Raw genomic sequence first — 25,269 nt, 5'->3', positions numbered from 1 at the left:
CCATGACCGCGCGCGATGACGTCAGCGGCGCGGGGGCGCGCGCGCGGGCGCGGGGGCGCGCGGCGGCGGCCCGGGGAGCACGCGCCGCCGCGCGCCATGCGGGAGCAGCTGGAGCGGTGCCGCGGCGGGTGGCGGGAGCTGGAGGAGGAGTTCCAGCAGCTCCAGGTGAGCGGGGCCGGCGGGGCCCTGGGCGGCATCGCGGCGCCTCCCCCGCCTGCGCGGCCGCGGATTCCCCCGCACTGCCCCGCGTTGCCCTTGCCGGCTCCGCTTCACATCGTGACGCGGGGCCGGCCCCGGCTCGCCCAGCCTGGGAGGGGACCCGGCAGGAGCGGGACCGAGGGTCCTCACCGCCGGCTGCATCCCCGGGGCGGGTCGGCGGGAGCAGCCGGAGGTGCGGGCGGGCTCTCCCTCGCTCCGCCCGGGGCGGCCAAGCGTGCTCGGTGCCTTCGCTGCGGCCGCGGGGTGCCCGCACGGAGCGCGGCGGTGCGAGGATGGGCATCCCTGCCCGGCACCCACAAACAGCCTGCGCCCCGCTACCCCAGGCACGTGCTGCGAGCGCATGGGACAGCCCAGACCGAACCACGACCGTGCCCCAGGTCCCTCTGAGGATGCACCGAGATGTGGTGCCGCGGTTCCCACTGCTGGAACAAGGATGGAGAAAGGGGACGCGGCGTGGCTGTGCACCCATGGCGTGGTGCAAAGAGCAGTGCAGGCAGTGCCTGTCCCGCCAGCATCTCCTGGCGGAGTTTGATTTCCCGTGGTGGGATAGGAGGGGTCCAAGTGCTGTTTTTCCATCTTGCAAAAGTGCATTGAGGGACAGAAAGGCCTCGGAGTGGGGGCCAAGAGCTGTTCTACAAGATGCTTTTACCTCCAGAAACCTTCCCTTCCCTCCCTGTCGTCAGTGCTGCACCTATACACGTGCTGTAAATCTTAAAGCCGGTTTTAAAGTACGACCGGCTGTTTTGACTCTGGAGGCTGTTTTAGCCTCTTTTAAGCTGTTGAACAGACCGTGCATGCAAAAAAAAAGTGTGATTTCTAGATGTAGCTTGTTTCTTAACTAAAACTCAGTTCAGGTTGTACTCTTGTTAGCAGAAGCAAGAGTTGGGTGTTGCGGGAGATCAGCTGGTGTGGCTTTGTTTGTCACTTGTTTGCTGTGTGCTCTGTTCTCGAGGAGCACACAGCCTGAGTCTGACCTAAACCACAGCAAATGTCAGTGACTTGTCCTTGCCTCAGTTTCCCCAAGGAAAGTAGAAACACTTTTTGGTGGGGTGGCAGCTGCTGGTGGTCGATGTGTCATTGACCAGGGGTTAGTGCTGTAGAGGTGTGCTCAGCACAACCAAAGTGATCCTGAAACGGTAAGAGCTGCAGTGCCTGTACATGGTTAGTTTGGTTATTAAGGTCTTTAAATCAGATACTGGAGCTTGTTTTGGATGGTTCCTGTAAATAAAGAACGGCTACTAGGTGGGTCGTAACAAGGAGAGCAAAGATTTGGTTTGTGTGGTTTCACCACCAAGTTTATGCTCTGGGAAAAACAGTGGGAATTTCCTGTGGTTTTTGGTGTGCTTGTGGGTGAAGCAGCCATGTAACCCACACTGTCTCTTGGCACTAACTCTGCAAACTCTGTTTTCCATCTTATAGATCTTAGAATTGACCCAGAGGTCATTGCTTGGTGCTTGGGGAGCCCTTCCTGAGACCTCCCTCATGGGGAAGGGGGTGAAATCCTTGCAAAGGGTGGAAAAGCAGAGCCCAGGTATCCCCGAGTGGAGGGAGGGGTGAGAGCAGAGGCTCCTCTCGATGGGTTTGCAGTTGGTGAGCAGGTGCTTGTTATGGCTGGGCACTAACTGGGGACTTCAGGGACCCATGAGCTGTGATAAAGCAGTTCCTCCCAAGGAGCATCTGAGGCCACAGGTGGGGACACCAGTTCAGGTCTTTAAACAGGAATATGGGGCAGTAAGTTGGTTGAATATCCATGGGGTTGGGATGGCAGTGGTGGCCAGGAGGTGCTTAAACCCCCAGCTGTGGATCTGTGTCTGGTTTTGTGTCTTTCCCCTTCCCCCCCCCCCCCCCCACTCTGTTAGGTCCTCATCTTTTTTCTTCCAGATTTAATCTGGCTGTGAAATTGGAGTGCCTGTTCTGTGATGTAGCCACCATTTGATGCGCATGGATCAGAATCAAATGGAGGATTAGGGGATTCAAGGATTAGGGTCTTCATTGCAGGGTAGGATGGGAGTGAGGAGCTCCTGAGTGGGAAAGCTCATTAGAAAGAGGAAATTAGATGACTGTAGAGGATGCTTTTCCTCTTGCAGGAATTTCATCAGTGGCCATTTAAGCCCTGTTGTATCTGTACTGGTTTGGTATCTCCCCCTCCTTGCTTGTTAAAGGGGTGCCTATTGTATCCCAAAGAAACAGGATTTTCCTTGTTTCCCTCGGAGGTGAGGACCAAATGCCATTAATAACCTAGAAGGGCTCTTCCTACCAACTGTCTCCTCTTCTCCTGCAGGAAACACACAAAGTTTACAGGCAGAAACTGGAAGAAGTCACCAGCTTGCAGACAGCCTGCAGCAGCTCCATACATCGGCAGAAGAAGACACTGAGGGATCTGAAGCACAGCCTGCAACGGTAACAGGAGACCTGGAGGGTGGAGGAGGCAGGGATGGAATATTTCTCCTTCCCAAAGGGCTGAAATGCTTGGACTTTTAGCACTTTTAATAGACAATCTGTGTTGCAGTGCTAAAGTTGTTCTATATTGTAGCCAGGTAGAATGTTCATAACTGCGTGAGAGATGGAGTCCTGTAAATAAAGAAGTTTAAAGGAGCTGGTGTGGATTTCATCCTTGCAGTGCATGCTGTACATTGCAGGACTGTGCAGCTTTTGGCTGTGCCAAGTGAGCAATGCTTTGCTCTATAAACTGCACTGGAAGAACAACATCAGTCCTTGAACCTGAAGGTGTAACTTGCTCCTGGGTGGATTTACAGGAGGGAACTGTCTCTGGCTGCTTGGCTGATCCCCAGGAGCCACGGGCTGAGTTCCTTGTGTGCAGGCCAGAGTACAGCACCTCTGACACCACGGGCTGCTGGCTCTGCTGCTCACTGCTCTCTGGTTAACGTTAATTACTAAAACCACAGTTTGTCAGTAAATCATCAGCTCTGTGTCCTGTTACGTCCTGAAATGTTTCGTACCTGACGAGCTGCAGTCTCTGCAAGGGCAGTGCCTGAAACCACGCACAAAGTTCCCAAGGTGGAAGGAGTTCCTTCAGAAAAGCACAATATTCCCACACGATCTTGTCACTGAGCTCATGAAAAGAGAAGCTGATTTATAAACCAGCTGGTTGAAGTAACCTACAGCAGCATAAACCTGGCAGCAAAATAAAGTCGTGATAAGCCAAATGGTGCTGCAGAAATACAGGAGCAAAGCACATCACCTCACACAGCCAGTTTTTTAGCAGCATGGATTTTATGACATTATTTTCCTTCAAATGAAAAGGAGGTGAAAACATGAACAGGAATATCTTGTTTCTGTGTTCTTGCAGGTGCAAGCCCAGAGCGAGTCCTGAGGAGTTTGCTCTCATTCAGGAGATCAGCAGCCAGATCAAGGAGAGGCAGAATGCCTTCTTTGACATGGAAGCCTACCTGCCCAAGAGGAATGGGTACGTGCTCCGCTGGGGAGGCTCACTCACTCCAGGAATTTTGGATTTTTAAATGGTCACAGCGCTTTGTTCCCAAAGGAAATGGTGCATGTTGAAGAAAGACCTGTAAAATTGGATTAGTCATAAATCTCTTGCTGAGCTGCTATGTCAGTTGTACACAGAATTCATTAGCTGTGAGTGGATGTAAATGTGTGTGGGCAGTGCAGGTTTTCTGTTAAAATGACAGTAACCCACACTGGCAAGGGATTGTGCAGTTCACTGTTCCACACTGATGTTTTCCTGGGCTAATTTTTTTGAGGGCTGAATCAGCAGAAGACTTTTCTCTTTTTAAAAAATGGTATTTTTAACCATCTTTAAATTTACACTTTTCTTCAAGCGGGGCTGCTAGGGCAGAATTCTGTCGGTTGCCAAGGGCTGTGTGATGCTGCAACCCCTTGGAAGTTTCTATCAGAAAGTTTACTTCCAAATCCTCCCTGTGATGTTTGGACAATGCACACTACATATATTGCCCTTAGACTGTAATGCAAAAAAGGCACCAGGAAAATAACCTTTTTCAATAACTTGAAATGCTGACCAATATTTCCGTGTTTAAAGCCTCTTCTGTGGTCTTTCCCTCCAGTTTGTCTTAATTAAAAACCTCCAGCGAGCGTGGCTTTGGCAGAGCCACTTTCTCATCACCTCGATCTGCATCATCCTGTGGTGTTCAAATGAAACAACTTACTTGGGTCTGCTCTTGGCTTTTGTCTTCCAGCTTGTACTTAAATCTGGTGCTGGGAAACGTGAATGTCACTCTCCTGAGCAACCAAGCAAAGTGAGTGTGTGTTCCCACACGTGTGAATTTGGGTTTCTCTCGGGCCAGTTGTGGGTGTGGACTGAAGCCTCGAGAGGGGAACGGGTTTCTCTTAGACCTGATAAGTGAAATGTTGAGGGTTGGAAATAGGACATGGGGATAAGCTAACATCTTATCTAGCTCCAGTTGATTCCATCCATCACTTGCTTTTAAGCCCAGCTCAGCCTGTGGCCTTAATTGTAAAAGTGTCTGGAGTTTTTTTGTGATGAAAAAGGGCACTGTGACTTCTAGGCATATGGTGCTCCAGAAAATGGAGATGTAGATATACATGTATTTTTAAAATCTTTTCATGCCAACCCAGAAACCAGCTCTGATGGACAAGCCATTGTGTTGCAGCTGAGACAGACCCTCCCTGCAGGCAGAACACTGCCTTTCACCACTGTCCACTGCTTTTCTAAGTGTTTCAGCAAAACCTCTGTCTCTGGGCTTGGCATTTGTATCTGGTTTGGAAGAGGTGAAGCCACATTCCAATCAAATATCTGTGTCCATAAACAGAACCTGTTTCCTTCCAGGTTTGCCTACAAGGACGAGTATGAGAAGTTCAAACTTTATCTGACAATAATCTTGTTACTCGGGGCTGTCGCCTGCAGGTTTTTCCTCCACTACAGGTAAGCTGCATTTTTATTTCTTATCAAGTATTTTGCATAAAATTGTGCTGGGTTTGAATTATCTTATGTCTTGTTAAGGACAGTGAGACAGCTCAGGTGCTATTTAGGCTTTGAGCAATTGGGCAGCAGGACACCTGCACCTCTTCAACTCTGGCAGGAGCTGTATTTTAGCTAATTGTTTTTCCTTTATAAAAGAGTCTTTTGTAACTGAGAAAGTCCAACATCATGTTTCCTGATGATGCTAAAAATTGATGATGTTGTTATTCTGGCATCATGCTGTCCTTGGGAATGAACAGTTGGTTTTGCTTGTGGGTTGTCCCAGGCAGAGACCAACACTGTGCTGCAGCTCTGGGGTTGCAAAAACAACAGAAGAGAATTTGCGTGAAATAATCAGACTTGAAACATTATCTCTAGGTTGTGATAAAGTGTCTGAGCACCAACAGGCTTCCACTATTCAGTTTTGCTTAAAAACCAGGAAGGTGTTGGAGCCAAGTACTTCCGCTACAGTCTCTGTGTGTCTGGGTGCATGCAAGATTGTACCAGGAATGATGCTGCCCTGTACAGAGGCTGCCCCAAGTCCCCTTGGCTTCTGGAGTTTGCAAATGGCAAAATAAAGTTTTGGTGTTTTGGTTTTTTTGCCCCAGAGCATAATGCTCTTCCATTCTTCTAGTTGATAGGATTTATATAGATCTCATGGAATCTCCTCATTGAATTAGCCTGGAAAGGCCTCACTAAATTGGATCATCTGCTGCTTCCATGGTGTTTTCTCTCCTTGAGCAGCACTTAAAGCCATCCCTGCATACCTGCTTATCAGCTCAGGATCTGCAGTGTTGGGTCATGGGAAGGGGTGGGGGGGAGGAAGGGCCCTGGAGCCTGGCTGCATGTGGGTTAGAGATGTTCAGGATGGGGCTTTGTGTCCATAGCCTCACTGGGGCAGCTTTTCATTTACCCTGGAGGAGGAAGGAAAAATAGGGATTTTTAAAATGCATGTTTATAATTAACAAGATGGTTTTTTATTCTGTGTTTTTTCTGTTTAACAGGGTGACAGATGAAGTGTTTAACTTTCTGTTGGTGTGGTATTACTGCACGCTGACGATACGGGAAAGCATTCTCATTAGCAATGGCTCAAGGTACAGTGCCACCTGCAAAAACCATGGAAAGCATGAAATGTCCTTAAAAGAAAACCAGGCAACAAAAAGGGATTCAGCTTGGCACTGAAACACAGCAAATCTGAGATGCTGATGCTTCTCTGCAGAGTCTCTTGTCTCTCTCCTCCTCCCATGTCACTTCCAAAGGCAAATGTGGCCACCTGAGGTTTGGAGAGAGAGAAGTTGCAGTTCTTAGGAGGCCCTAAGGTCTTGGTCCAAGATGTTGGCTGTTTTTGGTAGCTGTGGGTTAGTTGTAGATGTGGTCTGGGGTGTAAGCGTGCTGCCTTCTGTTAGAGGTCACACATTTTTGGTTGGAAATGCCACAGCATCCCTTGTGCTTGAGTTGGGACATCTGTTTTGTTCCCAGTTTCTGGATCATTTTTTGTCTGTGAGGCTGGACATCAATGCTGAAATCCATGTTTCTTGTCTAACTGTCATGTTTTCTTCTGCTCAGGATCAAAGGCTGGTGGGTGTCTCATCACTACGTTTCCACGTTCCTGTCTGGAGTGATGTTAACGTGGTGAGTCTGCTCTTGCCTGCTCGAGGTGCTTCAAGCCTATTTCATGGTGTTTATATCATCTGAGCATTTAAATCCAGTGTGACCACGGAGCTGTGGCCACAGGACACATGTGTCAGCCTTAATATTTGTTTGATGTTACAGATGTTTTCAATGATAAATACAATGCTGCAAGTTTATATTTACACTGCTGGTTTAAAATGAAAAAGAAAGAAAGAAACGCAAACCCTTTGGCTGTAGTTGGGCTGGTGATAGCAAAATCTCTGCAAGTCTCCCAGTTTCTGTCTCTGTAACTAAGGAAACAAGCAGCACTTTGCTATAGAGGAGGGACACCACAAAATGAATGTTTGGTGCCTTTATTGAGCCTTGATTACAGAATTTAAAGCAAAAAATGCAAGCTGCCCCCTTGCAGTGGGTGGTGGTGTTGGTCAGACAACCCACGATGCACCCCACGTACAGCCCCCGTGCAACGTGTCTCAACTTGGGGATGAACTGATTAATTATTAAAAATTGTTTTAAAACAACAAAAGCTTCTGCTCCTGAGTCTGTAAGGGGCTGACATAGTGGCTGGGGCAGAAGGTCCCTTGCCCTCCATCTATCCTGAACTGCCCTTGGGATAAGCAGCACAACCACCCCCTGCTCCAGGGCTTGGATTCTCCATGCAGATGATGCTGAATGGCTTTGCTGCCTGGAGAAAACTGTGATAATGGAGAAGAGGGGACAGCATTCATCCATGTTAGAGAGGGGAAACCTAATCGGTGAGAGCATTTCCCGTGTGGCTGTAGCACCTTTCTGGGCTCCCAGTGGGTGGAATGGGCTGGGCACCAGCTGCTAGTTTGTTTGCTAATGGGATCAGGCCTGGTGGTGAAGGGGAAGGGCACTGCATTGGATGCTTTTAGCAAACTAAAAGGCCTCCCCTGTGTTTTGCTTCCAGGCCAGATGGACTCATGTATCAGATGTTTCGCAGTCAATTTTTAGCATTTTCAATATTTCAGAGTGAGTATATCTTACTTTGCTAATTCAGGGGATAAATTCATTTTGTGTCATACATGCTTAGAAGAAAACACGTTTTGGTAAATACTGGAATATTAAACTGTAGGAATACAAAGATAGTGTACAAATATGCAACCCACAAATATAAGCAATAATTAAATGCTGTTGGATTAAACATTATTAAAGTAGTTTGATACTTACCATACTTCTGAATAACCAATGTAGTGATGTTTTCTCTCTCTTTCTCCAGGCTGTGTTCAGTTCTTACAGTATTATTACCAAAGGGGCTGCCTCTATAGACTCCGGGCTTTGGGGGAGAGAAACCACTTGGACCTTACAGTAGGTGAGGTTTCCTGCTATACTTTCTTTGCACTGCTTTTGTAGAGGTTTTAGATGCAGTGATAGGGAGGGAGAGGGCTGTGTGCCTCCCCATAGCAGAGCTGCCTGTGTCCCAAGGCGCAAGGAGCAGTGAGGCTTTTATCCCCCTCCTCAGGTCCTGTGGGTCAGGAGCAGAGGAATCTGATCTTTGTCAGCATTTGAGGAGACTAAGATGAAGGTTTTGGTCATCCCCATCTTCATCCTACTCCAGCTACTGCAATTTCAAGTATATATTTTCACTTGACAGGAATAGCCCTAATGGAGTGGTTTGGGTGAGGAAGAGCTGCAGGTCCAGTCCTGCTCATCCATGCTCACACTCTTGTCTCTTCTGTCAACCTTTTCCAGAAGGATTTCAGTCCTGGATGTGGCGGGGGCTGACGTTTCTCCTTCCCTTCTTGTTCTTTGGACATGTAAGTTGGGTGATCCCATCCTCACTCTGCAGTGCAGTGTCTGCTGCTGCACCACACAAAGGTGCTTTGGATCACATGCACCCATGGCAAATGTTTCCAAGGTTTCATTCTTTTTGCTCATAATTAAATTGCCTTTTTCTTTTCCCCTTTGCAGTTCTGGCAGCTATATAATGCAATCACGCTTTTCAGATTGTCAAGGCACAAGGAATGCAAAGAATGGCAGGTGGGTGTTGGCTCTGCTCAGAGGAAGCACAGAGCAGGGGAGAGGGGGTGCTTGACCACATCCTGAAAGATATTTGGGCATCTAACTCCATTTAAATATCTCAAGATAATGCGGCACAGAGCCTGTTCTATGTCTGGTAGAGTCCAGCAATGCTGAATATAATCCATGTTGCAATATTACAAGGTAATAAATGCTGCTTCCTTTCCCCTCTCAGGTTTTTGTGTTGGCTTTCACATTCCTGCTGCTCTTCCTCGGGAACTTCCTCACTACTCTCAAGGTGGTACACACTAAACTCCAGAAGAACAAAGACAAGGTGAAGAAGCTGTGACTCCCCCTGCTCCCAGTGTGCATCCATCCCTCTGCCCCCCAGCAGGGCTGGGTTTGGGACAGATCCTGCTCAAGCCCAGCCACAGGTGATGGACAGGCTCAGAAGGACTTGCCTGTCCCCGTGTTTGGTGAAGGACTCTGGCAGCACAGACTCAGTATTAATGCAAGCATGGCTCTCCAGTCACACTCCTGCTATTTATGTATATTTAATATAAAATGTATTTGCTTCTGGGGTTTTTTTCTGTATATACAACAGCATGCACCTGCCTGGCAAAGCACCAGCGTTGGGGAAAATGTGGGATCTACTGTAATTCCAGTTCTGGAATGGTACCTGACACTTTCCAGTTTTATTATTTAAATTCTGGGTATTGAATTTGCAGAGGTTTATGAACACTCTGGGTGGATCAATAATACAGAGCAAATGCTGTTTTTCAAGGCATTTGTTTAAGGCATATTTTCAGTGGCAATACTAACCTGTGTGTACTGTGAAAAGAAAATGCTCATCTTTGTACCATACTGCTGCTATATACACTGCAAAAAGCTATTTAAAGAAGAGAAATTCCTCCTTTGAAAAAAAAATCATGCAAGCAAAAGCAGTTTTTAAATGGCAGGGAAGTCTGCTAGCCCTTTTCCAGGGAGACCAGGTCATCTGTCCAGGCCTGAAAGGACCTAAAATAAACCATTCAATATGCAGCTGCCTCAGCCCCTTTTTAGTAACAAACACACAGCCCTTGGGTTGGTTTTTTGAGGCATGGTTCTGGAAAGGGAAGGATAGGCTCAGCTCAAATATTAAATACTCGCACCAATACTGAAGAGAATGTAAACACTGGGTTGGGGGGATGGCAGGGGACAAACACTGACTGCCACCCTGCTAAAGTCCTTGTGCTGCTCGAATTTACACTTACTCATTGGAACACCCTTTTTTGAGTGCTGTAACTTCTGTACCTTCTCAGGCAGCTGCAGCACTGAGCTGCCTGAGGCTGTGTCTTTCCCAACTCTGAGGGCTCCCTTTGAGCCAGCACAGAGCCCAGATTGGGCACATCCTCTGGCCGTGTGAGTTGAAAACAGTGCCCTCCTCCCCAGAGTGTGCTCATGAGGGGACAGATAGTGCACCACAGGCTTGAGATGGATTCACCAGTTCTGTGGCTGCAAACTAGCAAAATTCAAAATTACCTTTGCCACGTCACTGTCCTGTGGACATGAACACTAAACTGCAATTTACCTATTTTCAACAGTTTTCAAACCAGTTGGGCTGTATTTTGCTATCTTTTGCACACACTGTGAGGTTTTTTTGGTTTTTTTTACTCCTTGAACTCTGTGAGATGTAAATTCTTTTCTGTTGAGAGCAATGCAGGAACCTGGTTCTGCAGGGGTGAGTTACATGAGTTCTGCAGCCTGAGAAACTCAGATTAAAAAAGCCGGAGAGATTTCCACTGTGGAGCTGATGATAAATGAGTCACTTCCTGAATGTTGGTGTTTCAGTTTCGTACTGGGTGAGGTGAGGGGTGATTGTATTTCTTTTACTGACAAGTGAAGAAAGGGCTGCACAATTCTTCAAGTTTTTTCCATAGTCAAGGATGTGCACAAACTTCCAATTAATTTAATTTTCCATTTTAGGCTCATAGGTATTCACAAACCTTAATTAAATCAAAACAAGTTAGGAGAAAAATGAAAAGGAAAAAAGATTTTTCAAGGATCAAGATCTGTTTACCCTGCATGTAAAACAATAATGATGGCTTGCTCCAAAACAGCTTTTCACCAGCTGGTCATGTACAATTTGCCTTACACAGAAAGCTTTCAGCAACATCTGTACTGCAGGAACCTCATTTCCCCTCACAGGTTTGGTTTATAATGATTACAGAGTAGGAATTGCTCCTGCAATCCAAGATCTCAGTGAGGGGATGTGCAAAAGAACCAGAAGATATGAGGCACGTGTACCAGGTTGTACAGTGGGAGCATCCCTGATCTTAGATAGACAACTGACACCTTCATCACAAAAGGGAACATTTTAATTTATAGCAGTAGAGATGATTTCATGAGTGAATGAATATTTCCTCCAGTGTGCACCACGATTTGCATTTGTCTGGTATTAAATAAGCTGTAAATGTTTATCATAAGACTGGCTTTTAACATTATATGTAGTAGCTGCTTGGAGTACTTCTAAATTTGAGTGCTGTAAATTAACTATTTTCCACGATACTCTATTTTTTAACTGGAGCAACTCACGTGTTTCCATAGATAAATGCCACTTTGCATTCCAGCATCAAGCCTTGAAGAACTCTGAGGTGCAGCTCTGCAGAGCTGGTCCACGGGGGTAGTGGATGTTCCATCTGCAGGGCAGCTTGAGGCCAACTCATGCCATTGCCACCAAGTTAATTAACTTGAAAATGCTAAGACAAAACCTTTTCTGTCTTTTCAAAGGTGCCTGATAATCTGCTTTAACATCACTTCTAAAAGATGTGGATTTTCTGCTGGGAAAAGGCAGTAAATTTTAGCTCTAATGTGCCACAATTATTTTGCAGAGGAAAAAAGCCCCCAGTGCTAAGTTGTATAGGAGCAGTTGCTGTTCATTGCAGTTTAAATAGTGAGTTGTTTGCACTTAGAAGCAAAAGCCAGATGGGTGAAGGCACACAGCATCGGTTAACTGTGATAAGCAGCTTTGAAAACTTTGTGAGAACAGTGTAACGAAAGTGCAAAAATACTAAAAATAATTACAATTTTAAAATAAAAATTTTCCTAGGGATACAAACGTGTAAAAAAAAAAAAAGAAAAAGGTTTTTAAAGTTAAACTCTTTATAAAATCTGAATCACTTGGCTCTCGTGCAGTCCAGATCATAACACTGAGCACACTTTCCGTTTCCTGTGGCACTTGGCTTTCTTCATGGCACTCAGTGCAATGGTTGTGGCTTCTTTAAAAACATTTTCTATGTTCTCACGACATTTTGCTGAGCATTCCAGGTAAATTTCTGCATTAATCTCCTTGCAAGCTGCCTCACCCTGGAGAGAGCAAAAAGGTAAGAAAAGATGTAAGTTTGGTGGATGAGAGAAGGAAGGTGAGTTGGGGAAGAAAGGGAATTATTTTGTACATCTTTGCAGTCATGAAGAAAGAAGCTGCCTCTGAGTGCAGTGCTAGAGTGTGAGTGACATTGGTAATAAACTGAAGCACTGTAAATAAACTTGGGGTTTTTCCACTATGTTGAACCAAAGCTTGGCCTAAGAGTTCAGAGCATTAGAGACTCCTGAGGTGCAGAGTCCTGATAGCACAAAAATATTCTCAGTATTGAATTTCTTTAAACTAAATCCTGAGGTAGGTACTTAAGTGAGGATAAGATGTCTAAGATGGATAAGATGGTGGTATTTTTTTCAGGCCTGACCTTAACTATTCTGTGATGTCACCTTCAGTAATAAATGTCACATGCAAGAACAGAATCTGCAGTGATGCCTTGCCTCGTTTTGCTGGTGTGCATGCAGGAACCTTGACTTTTGCTTTGAAGCATCACAAGGGCTCAGCCAAAATCCTCATCAAAACAAACGGGTGCATGCACTTCTCAGCCATGCAATGGGAATAGACTTGAATCTAAAATATTTCCATGCAATGCTGGTTGCGTGAAATCACTACAGACAAAGCACAGTGATTTCTTACTTGTGATCCTTTTATTGTCCCTGCAGAGCCAGCCCCCAGGTTTGAATCCTTGTGAGCCTTTTACTGTGAATTCCAGGTCTGCAACCCATGGCTCACAAACTCTGCATTTATTCATTATAACCTCTGGGAGTGGGATCACTTGAGCACTTGGGCTTTTATAGGGGGGAGTGGTTCTTCATATTTAAGCAGTTTGTCTCCTTCCAGTTGTTTGCAAGCTGCAGTGGCAGATACTGTTCAGATCCTCTGTGCCTGGCATGGGAAGCATCACGTCCTGTGGCTCAAGGTGCCATCAGCTGTAAAAGACTGAGGTAGAGCACATTTCAGGGGGGAAAACCAAGTGGGAGGGCTCACATAGGAGACAAAGTTTGTATATCATGTGGGCCCTTGAGTTTAAACTGCATGAGGCCTCAGCCAACTGGCCAGAAGTGTCTGTTGCTTGCCCTGAACCTCTCTCATGTGAGGACGATGAAGGGATTTATTCATGCAAACAAGGGACAATCTGCAACTGTTCATAGTGACAGGCTGGGACCTCATCTTGTGTGCAAGGGAGCCAAACTAAAAGGCCCAGCATGGTTTTGTGGTGATGCAGTTGCAGTTTATTTTCCTGCTGTTTAGAAGAAGTGGTGATTCACTCAAGGTCGTAGTGCACTTGACCCTGTTCCCCGGACGTGTGTCTCAGTTTGAAAGCTGCCGTTCTTGCTCTGAGGTGAGAGGAGAAGGATGGCTTTGTAGTTTAAAGAAAAAGAAAAGAAAAAGTGGAGGACCAGAGCAGAAAGGTCTTGTGTGACATGGGACAAGCTGTTCCATCACTGTTTCTCTTGTACCAAGGACGGCTATGCCAGTGACATAACACTACTTATAAATCTCACTGCTTCATAATATTTAAAGACATTGATAATATGTAGTTTTCTTAAGATTACTTTAGGGACTTCAAAGAACACTCTCTCATGTCAGAGAAACCTTGCAGATGTTCTTGCTATTGGCTTTGAAAGGATTTATTTTTAAGTAGGATTTGCAGAACACATTTATTCCAGAACGGTCAGTGTATTTAATCCTGGAATGTGTTTCCTAACATCTCCAGTCTTTGTAACAGCGCTGATCAAAGCACCAGTGATGGCTGCAATGTAGGCTAACAATAATTATGAAGGAAGTCCAGCAAACTTGTTAAGGCTTACAAACTTATAACAGTAATAACCCAGCTGTGAAAGGAAAGAAGAACAAGATGTAATGAGCATAGAAGGCATAGATAGTTGTGTCCTTTCAAACTGCTCATATTTCTCTTTACTCTGGCATTAAAAATGGGTGCTGATTTGGCCACTTCCAAAAAGAACTTACAGAAATCTCTGTTAGTGCTGACCTCTGTTAGTGATCACCTAATTTTGGAGTGTCTGTGATTGTACTCATGAGGACAATGCCATCATGTGCTTTATCTCCTGCCAAGAGGCCACCACTTTAGATACACTGAAGTTTACCTGGTTGTAGGTGATGGGTTCCTGCTTGGAAGCTCTGAGCTTGCGCAGCTGCTCCTTGTCCTTCCGAAGGTCTGTCTTGCAGCCGATCAGCACGAGCGGGACACCCCGGCAGAAGTGATTCACTTCAGGATACCACTGGGGGTAGAAAAACAAAACTTTTACATCTGGCTTTTATTTTGTTGTTTCCTGAAATCAAAACAATACAGCCAAACAGCATTTAATGTAAGAAGCAATTTCAGTTTTAGAGTTGTTAGTCTGGTGGGGGGGGGGGGCCAACATGCACTATTTACATCACAGAAATGTTTAAAAGTCCTACCTAAAGTCAGCTGCTTTATAAAAACATAGTGGCATCTGTCTCTATGCCAAAATGTTTATTTACCATCTGTTTAAATTCTGAGGAGCTCCTCTAAAGTCATATTTAAAAACAGAATTTGGACTAAGTCTTGCTTTGTTTTCCTGGTGCTACGTCCAAGCACGCTTTGGAGCATTACAGAAATCCCAGCACAGAGAAGTGGTTGCTCTCATCTCTCCCCTGCAGTTAAATATGGATGTGATGGAAGTAGTCTTGACTCTAAGATGTGCAATGTTGGTCATGTGGCATCACTACTGATAAAGCAGTGATTTCACTGCTGGTGTTTGATCTTTTTAGTGAGAGTCAACCCCAGTTCTGAGCACTTAGGAGCCGTGGAGAGGTGAGCCCCAGGTCTAAGGTCTGTGATCTGCAGCTCAGCACACGATGAGTGATCTGGGCATCTACACGCCCAGGGTACAGGACACTAAAAGCACCAGCATTTTTCATCTGATATCTTGTCATATATCAGGTATGTGTAATTCATTTAGAAGGCTGGAGTAATTAGGAAAGCCTCTTACCTTGGCTGCTACATTATCATAGCTGGTGGGGTTCATGACATCGTAACAAATTAACACGACATTGGTGTTCTGGTAAGAAAGTGGCCGTAGCCGATCGTAGTCCTCCTGCCCTGAAACACACAGGATGGTTTGGAAGAAGAAATCTCTGTCCTGAACAAGCAGAGTGATGGGGATATGTACAGGCACATACTTGAGATCAAGAACAATGGTGCTGTAATTGCACAGACTGCAAATTTTTCATACTTGTAAAATTCCTGCCTTTGAGTCCAGGAGATTCCTCCTCACTGACAAAACTGATGGTTTAGAATACAGAACACATCCTTGGCAGGTTTTAATAAAAAGCCTGCTTTGTCCACTTGCTAAGGACTTAGGAGCAGTTCTAAACACTGACTGCCAAGTTACCACTCAAAAGTAAAGTCATCAAGAGAAATCTGAAAATTATTATTAATTTTGACAGTGGCAGTCCCCAAAAACATTTGCACATGTGATGCTGTGAGGAGAAGAAACAATGTATTTGCTAGACAGGAATGCTGAAGCAGAAACCTTAGTGGCAAACTTGCTTTTCCCAGCCTGGTGAGCTGAGAGGAAGCAGCGATTACATACAGGATTGTACAAGCCATGCTGCAGCACAAGCCAGGCTTAACTGGCCTTTGAAGCAGGACTCCACAGCAGATCTAAGGGAATTCTGCTGAATTCTGGAAAAGCAGGGGATTTGTCATACTTCTGATTAGGGATATTCTGACAAGAGGAAGCTGATTTGCTTCAGACCTGTACTCTTCCCCTTACAGTAATCACCATGCCAGGGTCTGAGGGTGTCTTGCTTTGAGAGATTAAGTTCAAGAAAGCAGTAGTTCCCAGATACAGTTGGCAGCTCAGGAAAAAAACCCAATCTTCTTCATTTAATAAGGAAGAAAACATGATTCAAGCAGTCTGTAGAATTTGTCACCTGAATGCTGGAATCAGGTATATGTCTGTGATGTACTGAATTTCCATGAGGAGAACTGGGAATGCTGCTTCTTCCCAATATCACCACAATCCACACACAGACCAGAAACTGCCTTACAGGGAAGTTCCACATCTCAAATCTTCACGTTGATATTTCAAATGAAGGAATGCAGAAAATTTCAGTGTGCCCCAACCCTACAGCAATGATTCCTGCCCTGGCACCTGCCTCAGTCCAAAGTCATGTACTCATCACTTGCCAACATTTTTGTCTCCAGTCTGAAGAACTGCAGATACCACAAGGCCAATAATACTGCAATATTTTTCTCCCTTCCTTAATTTAAATGATTGGTTGAGATACAGGTTATTCCAAGGTAATCCCTGCTGGACAAGCCATTACTAAGTTTGCCTGAGATGTTTGGACAATGGGAATCTTGGGTTTGGACCACTTGGTATTTGAGCTTCTGCAAAAGCCATGTGCTCTGTGGGGAGGTGCAGAACAAAGAGGGATTGATCCCTCAGGGTTTAATCCAGAAATAATAGACAGTTGACAAAATTATGCATGTTGTATAAACATTCAGAGCAAAGACTGTACTGCTTATCCCTTCTTATTCTCCCAATCCGTCTACTTGTTTGCAACTGATTTACCATTTTGTTGCTGAGATAATCCCCTAAATGCATTAAACACATCAGGTGCCAAACTTTTTTTTCCTTCCTAACTTCCTCTAGTGCTGTGTAAAGTATTCCTTGTTCAAGTTCAGGCCTCCGAGTTTCTATCAACCTAGCTTGTAAAATTAAAAGGTCCTCCAAGTTGTTGTTGGCAATTTTTGAGGCAGACAGGACTGTCCCATTGGGAGAAACATGTTTATTTGCTTGGAATCAGAACACACCTCCAAATTCACACTCTCCTGGATGGGATAACAGAAAAAGTGTCTTTAATATGTTGTGTTGCAAGTCAAAAACTATAGATATGCCCTGGTCAACTGCTCCTTCATCTTCAAATCCAGCTTTGCACTTAAGGGTTTTTAAGCAAACAATAAATGCATGAGAAAATTCTGCTGTATAAAACACGGCTCCGTGTGCATTTGGAATGTGGGATACAGAGCACAGAACAGGGTGGGGTGCAGAGAGCAGAGAGGGAAGGTGAAGTGGCAATTGCTTAACCTGTGTTACAGTTGCGTGCTTGCAGCACTCATGGGGAAGGAGAAGGAAACTGCTCTTTAGGAGCTCAGATGCAGCTCCTCAGCTGCTGAGGATGTAACAGGACCCAGATCAAGCTGTGTCTAAACATAGACATCCCCCTCTCTGAAAACAATCCCTTTCACCCCCTGGCCTCAAGTGCTGCTGGTGAAATGTAAGAAAGAGCCTGGGAGAATTTTTTTCTCTGTAAAGCCGCTCAGTCTGTGGTCAGAGCTAACTTGGCACAGATTTAGGTCTTTTACTAAAAGAGTTTTGAAAAGGAGGAACAGGGGTGAACCTAAGCAGTAACTGAATGTATATGCAAAGCCCCTGTGTGTGCTTCCTCAAACACAGGTAGCTGTTTTCTTTCCCCAATTAACAAACAACATGCTGTGGAAGAGCTGGTTAAGTATCTGCCTACGTGTGAGCACATCTGTGACCCCTCTGTCTCCCTCGATTCATCGTACCATCAGAGATTTTGGGTTTTTCTGAAGAAAAAACTCCACCCAATTGAATTCACCTAAAATTTGCTAATTCTCTGCCAAGCTCCCAGTCCTGCATGCCTCTGGGAGATGCTGTGTAACCACATCACTGCAGTCGGGCCCTGGGTTGGGGAGGGAGCTCTGGTGATGGTTGAGGGTGAACAGGAGAAGTGAAACCACAGGTCTCAGTCCCATGTGCGTGTTCACCTCTGTCTGCTCTTCCTCACCCCTTTGCCCATTCATCACCAAAGAAGTGCCAGCCTGTGAGTTGCTTGCCAGCTATGTTTTTTCACTATTGAGTTTAAAACAGATGGGGAAACAGACATTCTTGGCAGGAAGAAAACTGGTGGAAGTGGACACTTGGGGCAGGAGGGGCACACTTCAATTAAAAAGTTGGGTTTTTTATCTTACTCAGGCCTGACTTCCCTCTCAAACTCATGAGAAATTATTCTTTCATTCACTGGCTTTTAAAATTTCTCTGAAGACCTCAGGCTGCCGTGCTTCTGTCATCAGAGACCTGAAAAACCTCACTGGAGGCCTTGCATGTGCCTCTTGTCAGGCAGAGCAAGTACCCACAATGATGAGACATTACTTCCTCCCCAGCCCAGCACTGCTCTCAGTTCTGAGAAACTCCTGCACCAGGAACTGAGCCTTGTGTCTGAACTGCACCTAAAGCATCGACACTGCTCCCTTGGCATGGAAAAATTACAGATTTCATTTACTTCCCAGTGCCTTTGCCTCTGCCAAGCACAGCTTCAAATGGGAACTTTTAATTGAAAAAGAAGCTGCAAAGGCTGTTTGCAGACCAGACAAGTGATGTTACAAAGCCTTTACATTGTGTATGTGTACCCCCAACTTCCTGCGACAGCAAGAAGTGTTTGATGAGGAAGACACAGTAGCATAGTATAGAAGTCTCACCAAAAGTTCTTTTTCTGTTACATTTTAGACTAATCCATTAAGTTCATTTGTTACTGAAATTCTTGTCAAGAGAAGAATACCTTTTATATATTGAAACGTCTGATTCTTAAGCATTTTGTTTGTGTCCTCCTTCCTCAGTAAGTAGGACAAGCTCAAAGGTTCAAGCTGCACAGGACCTGACAATACAAAGAGTCCTTCCAACTTTAAACAGCCCATGGAGCTGAACCTGTCCTTTACCTTCCCATGATGCTGAAGTACACCCAGATCTATTTAGTGTTTCTCCAAGCAAGATCCTAAAAACACACAACTCTTGGTCCTAACCTAACCCTTAAGGAACTCAACATCAGTTCTGTGTTATTAAAAACAGGATGGGACTAAAATGTGTGCTCAAATGAGTCCTCCCTCTAGCAAAACTTCCAGTTACAGAAAGAGGATGAAAAGCTACTTGAATTAGAGTTTGACACAGATATGTAACATAAAACTATGCAAGCAGCTTTGAAACAGAACCAAAACCCAATCAAATGTCTTAACCCAGGTGACAATCTCCCTGCTTGCTTTCTTGCCGTGTTTTATGAAAAGCGAAAGAAATTTAACAGGAAGGGAGGAGACAAGTGTCAACAGCCTCAAGAAACTTGTAGCCTTGTGGCCATGATGCTGTTTTGGGAGGTGAAAAACCTTGGGTTTCAATGTTTCCAGACGACAAATGGAAAGCAATTGCTTTTTCACGGCAACAGTGGCAGCTCCACTATCCAAAGTGTCTCACAAGACACAAAATACACCCCACTGTTCTTCAGTGGAGCAGTGTTTTAGTCCAAATCAGTTTTTAGAGCTGTGAACTCAATGTGGAAGGTACACACTGCCTGCTAGTTACATGCATGAACAGGGAAATTACAGGATGTGGGGTAATGGTTTTAAACTATCAGAGGATAAATTTGCACTAGATATAAAGGAGAAATTTTTCACAATGAGGCATAGGTTGCCCAGAGAAGCTGTGGCTGCTCCATCCATGAAAACACTCAAGGTCAGGTTGGGCAGGGACCTGAGCAACCTGATCTAGTTAAAGATGTCATTGTTCACTGCAGGGGGGCTGGACTAGACGACCTTTAAATGTCCCTTCCCACCCAAACTGTCCTTATTCTGTGATAAGCCACCAGCACTGGGCTCAGCGAGCGGTCCCTGGGCTGCTGGTGGCTGCAGGTCTTGTGCAGAGCTGACCTCTGGGACACAAGGAGCTGTGCACTCCTGCCAGGCTTGGGAGAGCTCAGTGCTGCAATGCTGGACCTGCTCAGCCTACTGCCACCTCCGGATGCAGCCTGTGCTTCTCAGAGACTGGAAGAGACTCCAAAGGCAAATGCTGGAATGTGCAGCACGGGGATTTTAAATGAGAACTAGGAACTGTGAGACAGGCAAAAATTCCACACTGACAGCAAACAAACATAAAAATGACGAGTGCGGTGGCAGGTTCTTGGTGCCAACACACTGTATTAAGGAAATCCCTCTTTGGTTACTCACATGAGATTCCAGCCCTTCTCTTTTCCTCTAAGACTTAGACCCAAACCCCTTGCCATTCAGTAGAAGGTATGTTATCCCAGCTAACTGGACTTAGAACAGTAACACTGACACAAGAAGACACATTGGCAAATTGGGTGCTCAGGGTATTACTACACTGTAATAAAAATTAACAATAAAATTCACTTCTAGATTAAAAGCCTTTAAAATTATGTTTTCAGCTATCACGTGCAGTATACAAGAAGGTAAATGCGTTTTACTACTATTAATGACTGGACTGCATTCGGTTCTTATTTGTCTTGGTGTAAATTTGGAAGGACTCCACAGGCTTGAACTGAAACAGATGATTTACACTGAGCTGAAACCGAGCACGTGTCAATTTTAGGATTCATTTAGGAACACAGCTGGATAACAGAGTCTGGGAACTTGGAGTGAAGCTGAACACAAAGCATTTCACAAGTTCCTCAAATGAACCTGAACAAACTATCAGCATTTTCAAATAACTTTTACTGCTATGGCCTTTTGATTTTGAACACAAACCAGCCTTCTTCTCCTTCCCTATTCAATCACACATGGCAGCAGATTAAAATATTTTCCTGGTTGATTGTATTATGCTTTGCATCTGGGAACTGGGTTTTAATACTTTCAGATATGTTTGCTATTTGATGTTTCTGAATTAACTGGGTTGTTAAGATAATGAATGAGTCGATGACCAGAACTGCCATTAGACAATCGACTCTTTTTTTTTTCTGGAAGGCACATTGATATGCAACAGGTAATGGTGGTTGGTTTGTTTGTACTTTAGTCTATAGCAGTCTTAGCTGCAATGCTATGGTAAAACTGTGCTGGTAAAGAAGCAATTTGAAAATCTGTTCATCTTTACAGGCTTCAAATATCGGCCTGGCTTAAGTTGACATAGGAAAATCTGCTGGAACAGAAATAGGTGCGCATTGACCGGAGAAGCATTTTACAGTAAAAAACGCAATTTCTGCTTATTTGCCTGAAGTTACGAAAGGCCGGGGCCGGGTTTGGGCTCAGTCCCAGGCCAATGCCCCTGAGTGGTGTCATCGCTGTGGCCGCACAGGAGCTGCCCCCCGCAGTCCGGCTGGGACTGGGAAAGTGGAACCCCTTACCTGCTGTGTCGTACAGGTTCAGGGTGACCTCCTTCTTCCCCACCGTCACACTCGTTGTGTACTTCTCAAAAACAGAGGGCGCGTATTGCTGCAAAGGGAGGAGAACGATCTCGATGATCTCAGAGGCCTTTTCCAACCTTAATGGACTCTGTGGTTGTGCGAAGCGGTTCTGGCGGGGCCCAAGCTCTGGGGCCGGCCCCGGCTGCGGCCCCCAGCCCCGCGGGGGTGGCAGCCCCTCACCTCGGGGAAGGCGCCCTTGGCGTACACCATCAGCAGCGACGTCTTCCCGCAGCCTCCGTCGCCCACGATCACCACCTTCACCTCCTTCCTGCCCGACGGGGCGGCCGCGGGGCCGTGGGGCTGCTCCGCCGCGCCCTCGGGCACGGCCCCGTTGGCCGCTTCCATGGAGCGGGAGCGGAGCGGGCACGGGAGCGGAGCGGGCCCGCTGAAGGCGCAGCGCGGCCGGGACGAGGCTCCGCTCGCCTCCGCGCCCGGGGTGGGCAGAGCCGCCCGCGCCCCGCCGGGGATTGGCCGCGCCGAGGCCGCCGCCTCAGGTGCCGCAGGGCCCCGCCCGGGTCCCCCGGGACACTGGGGGAGCCTCTCCCGGACCCCTTCGCCGGCCCGGGGCCGCCCGCAGGCTGCGGCTGCTCGGGGTCACGGCGGGAGGGCCCCTCGGCGCCATGTCTGTCCCCTCAGACCCACCGGGGCTGCTCTGCCCGCCCGTCCCGCCGGGCAGCCCTCGAAGCTCCATCCCCCGGGAGCATCGGGCCCCGTCCCCTCTGCCCTTCCACCCACACACCTCATACCCATTTATTTATTCCGATTTCCGTTTATTCCCACAGGGAGCCCCTCCAGCGCCGAAGGACGGCTCCAGTTCAGCGTCGGTGTGTGTCCAGTCCCGAAGGCCGAGCAGTGCCAGCCACGGTGAGGGCAGGCAGAGACCCGCGAGATACCCCCGGGAAGGCACCTTGGTGCTGGCACTGGCAGTGACTCACTGCTTGATTTCTACTGATTTATTGCTTGGGTAGGAACCGACAGCTCTGCTCATCATCTGCTCACCACTCAAGGTGAGCTGCAAAAATAACTGGAATTTCACATTGTAATTGCAGAGATGTGGTGGCCCCAGACTTCCACATGGTGTTTTTTGGTACCGTGGAAGGCAGGGGACCACAACAGCTGCGTATGTTTGGCGCTGGAAGGGGATCACAGTTGCTGGATTGTGTTTGGCTCCAATGCATAGGTCAGGGAAGTGACACTGAGTTTTGGACAGAACTGCTCAGTGCCAATCTACCACCATTCAGCACCAAAAAAAGGTGTCTCTTTCCTGGCAGAAATTAACAATGTGCTCTATCTTAAGTAAACCCTGTTTGTTTTTAAGAAATAAACAATTCCTTTTTTTTTTTTTTTTTTTAATACTACTTGTGGGAATAGCAACAAACCCCTAAGAACATGCTCGGCTGTAGCAAGACTATTGAATTCTACTAGGAAAAAAACGCAAAACCACAATTCGAGTAGGGCTTTGCATTTTCCCCTGCACGGTTGTGTCACTAGATGGCCTTCCAGACCCAATACAAACACCACTGCACCCGGGCAACGAGGATCCTGCTTTGTGCACAGGGGAAACAAAAAGCTAGAAAGGGATATTTCTGCAATTGAGACGAAAAAGGACCTCTAATACCCAACGAAGTGTCACATAATTCAAATTATAATAATTAAAAGGCAGTCCAATTCACATCTGTTTAAAATTCACCATTTTACCGAGGAAAAAGTTGATGCAAGCACATAGAAGCTGTCAAAAAAATGCTTTATGAACCACATAAATCTTATCTGGAACACAGGAAAAGCCATCAGCTCCTGTCCACTGTAATGGGTGAGGGCAATCTGATGGCACAGGAATGGATGGGCCAGGAAAGGATTTGTTTAATCCTAAAATGATGCTCAAAACCAGCATCACACTATGTATGATACAATCAGCAAGTAGAGTTAACAGTCTTCCTGTGACTGAAGAATTCAGGTTTTATTTTCCAGTCAATTATTGCCAAAAGGGGATTTTTGGGGGGATAAAAGTATTTTGTGGTTCATTATTAATTTGTGGGGTTTGCTTTTTTTGTTGTTTGTTTCTTTCTTTCTTTGCTTTTGGGTTTTTTTCCCAAGTCTCACAAAACAATCTTTACATTTCTCACAGTTTTGTCTCCTTACACATTTTATACTTATTGAAACTTATAGATTTGTACACCTTTAGATTTCGGATTAAACAACATAAAATGAGCAGATTATAAGTCCAACTGTAAACACTCCAAAGACTGTTTTTAAGTAATGGACGTTCTACTTGTAATGAGTCAACTTTGTATGGAAGAACTATAACATTTCAGTGTCTCAGGTACTTAATTTTAATTAACAGCTATGCAGAGCTTCAGGCATATCATTTGATTTTGGGCAAAAGCTGAGCCTATTTTGCTGACTCCAAAAATGCAAAATCTAAAATGGAATTGTGCCACTGATCTAAATGGAAGAAGATTCAACCCTCTACTAGTGAAATTCAAATCTAATAATTACTAATTGCAACCGTCCTTCTCTAGTTCAGTTTTGGCCTGTATATTGATTTCGGCACAAGTTCTTTCATCAAAAGCTTATGCATCTGCAGCTCAGGGGTCAATGAGTGTGTGGAAATTCTCAGTGAGTACAAAAAAACCAGGGCTTTAGTGGGGTATGGAAAATATCTGTGCTCCAGTCTTGGTACCAATTTGTTGCTTCGTGATCGCCAAGGAAAAAATTAGGAAGGAGTGAAAGGTTAACACACTGCTTATGAAAACTGCTGGGAGTTCATGATTTTTAAAAGATGCTTTAATACTCTGGGTGATATTGATGGGTAATTCAGGTTAGCTAGAAAAACACCCAAAAAAGACTCACAGATTAGGTTCAACATTGTTTGCACACACCATCTGCTGCATACTCATTTTGTTAGCTTATTTGGTAACACAAGCTGGACAAGAATGGGGACCTGTTCCTCCTTATTGTCTTCGGAACTACATTTTTGAAATACAATTAATTTTTTTCTTCATAACACAGGCCCCAGCTTACAAAGACTTCAACATAACAACTAATCCCATTTGTGTCCAAGGAAATATTCATAAACTTAGTTAAGAAAGTGCATAACAAGACATACCCTTAAATATTTATTTTTTAACATTACCAGTGACATTAATTATTTGTGTTTTCAGCTATGAATTCCCACTACAGCATGTACTGAGCAAGAGCAATGCCTTGAAAAATTTACAATAGGAAAGACAGACCCTAAGGAATGGGATTTACCAAGTAAGTCAAGTGAATCTCTGATAAATTTCAGATATTGCACAAGGCCAGCAATTGTTTGTCACGTGCACACAGAGTCTTACTGAGGGAGAGTCCTTGCCCCACGGAATTTAGAATGGACAGGGCACAGAAGGAAGGGGGAACTATGATGTGGGAGAGCTGAACTGTCCCTGCACACAGCACAAAGTTCTGATGACAGAGTCAGAGTGAGAGGAGAAGCCTATGACAAAGCAGGTGTATACTACTAAAGGTGATTCATCCTTTTTACAGAACAAATGTACAAAATTGTTTTTCAGTTGTGCTTTTGCTCACAGTGCCAACACTGCTCTGACCCTCACTAAACTCTCCATACAATTTCCAAAATCAAAGCTCCCCAGTGTCCTTGACTTTCAGCAGCTTCTCTGTCTCCATTTCTGCAGTGTTTCTCGCTGTTCCTCTCGCACATGCAGAGCTCAACCATCTGGTCCTCATGGCCTGATATTTTACACACACACCCCCATCCTGAAAAGTCCCTTGGGCCACATGATTCACCATCTATTCAAACCTTGCCATGTGCCTGGTTTTTTGTGTAGTAGCTCCTACTGATGTAAATCCCTTGTTCCATAAGGGCTCTCAATTGCCTTTTTCACTGAAGGCAAGGTGGCTGTGACACCTGCCAGTTTCTAAGACGTTTAACCCAACCTAAAGCATTATTACATTGTTGTTTGGC

General features: G+C 45.5%; 2 protein-coding genes across 3 annotated transcripts; one reads left to right on the top strand and one right to left on the bottom strand.

Moving 5' to 3' along the window:
• Positions 1-40: 40 nt before the first annotated feature.
• Positions 41-12,526, top strand: TMEM120B (transmembrane protein 120B). Its single transcript, XM_032127909.1, has 12 exons — positions 41-165; positions 2,501-2,619; positions 3,530-3,646; positions 4,398-4,457; positions 5,009-5,104; positions 6,145-6,234; positions 6,707-6,772; positions 7,704-7,765; positions 8,013-8,105; positions 8,486-8,550; positions 8,705-8,773; positions 8,988-12,526. Exons 1-12 carry the CDS (start codon positions 97-99, stop codon positions 9,099-9,101), a joined length of 1,020 nt encoding a protein of 339 aa, XP_031983800.1. The 5' UTR covers positions 41-96; the 3' UTR covers positions 9,102-12,526.
• On the bottom strand, positions 11,092-21,738 carry RHOF (ras homolog family member F, filopodia associated). 2 transcript variants are annotated; one of them, XR_004243637.1, is made up of 6 exons: positions 21,489-21,738; positions 21,249-21,336; positions 15,086-15,195; positions 14,216-14,350; positions 12,744-13,046; positions 12,013-12,097 (listed from the first exon to the last, which is right to left on the bottom strand). XR_004243637.1 is itself a non-coding variant. In XM_032127910.1 (5 exons), the coding sequence occupies exons 1-5, from the start codon at positions 21,651-21,653 to the stop codon at positions 11,933-11,935; spliced, it is 663 nt and encodes a 220-aa protein (XP_031983801.1). In that variant the 5' UTR covers positions 21,654-21,736; the 3' UTR covers positions 11,092-11,932. The 2 variants fall into 2 exon arrangements, 1 of the variants encoding a protein (XP_031983801.1); XM_032127910.1 differs by lacking the exon at positions 12,744-13,046 and having other exon boundaries at positions 11,092-12,097; positions 21,489-21,736.
• Positions 21,739-25,269: the final 3,531 nt, after the last annotated feature.

The sequence above is a fragment of the Corvus moneduloides genome, chromosome 18 (genome assembly GCF_009650955.1).
Source record: "Corvus moneduloides isolate bCorMon1 chromosome 18, bCorMon1.pri, whole genome shotgun sequence".
Taxonomy (NCBI): domain Eukaryota; kingdom Metazoa; phylum Chordata; class Aves; order Passeriformes; family Corvidae; genus Corvus; species Corvus moneduloides.
This window is presented reverse-complemented; position numbering and strand designations above follow the sequence as displayed.

What these genes read in the sequence shown, in the direction of transcription:
- RHOF (XM_032127910.1), bottom strand. Translation starts at nt 21,653, where the DNA reads ATGGAAGCGGCCAACGGGGCCGTGCCCGAGGGCGCGGCGGAGCAGCCC. An exon ending in ATGATAATGTAGCAGCCAAG is followed by an intron (nt 14,351 to 15,085) that starts GTAAGAGGCTTT and finishes TTCTACCCCCAG; the next exon opens with TGGTATCCTGAAGTGAATCA. An exon ending in AACCCATCACCTACAACCAG is followed by an intron (nt 12,098 to 14,215) that starts GTAAACTTCAGT and finishes TGCTCTCTCCAG; the next exon opens with GGTGAGGCAGCTTGCAAGGA.
- TMEM120B (XM_032127909.1), top strand. Translation starts at nt 97, where the DNA reads ATGCGGGAGCAGCTGGAGCGGTGCCGCGGCGGGTGGCGGGAGCTGGAG. An exon ending in CTGAAGCACAGCCTGCAACG is followed by an intron (nt 2,620 to 3,529) that starts GTAACAGGAGAC and finishes GTGTTCTTGCAG; the next exon opens with GTGCAAGCCCAGAGCGAGTC. An exon ending in TCTGGAGTGATGTTAACGTG is followed by an intron (nt 6,773 to 7,703) that starts GTGAGTCTGCTC and finishes TTTTGCTTCCAG; the next exon opens with GCCAGATGGACTCATGTATC.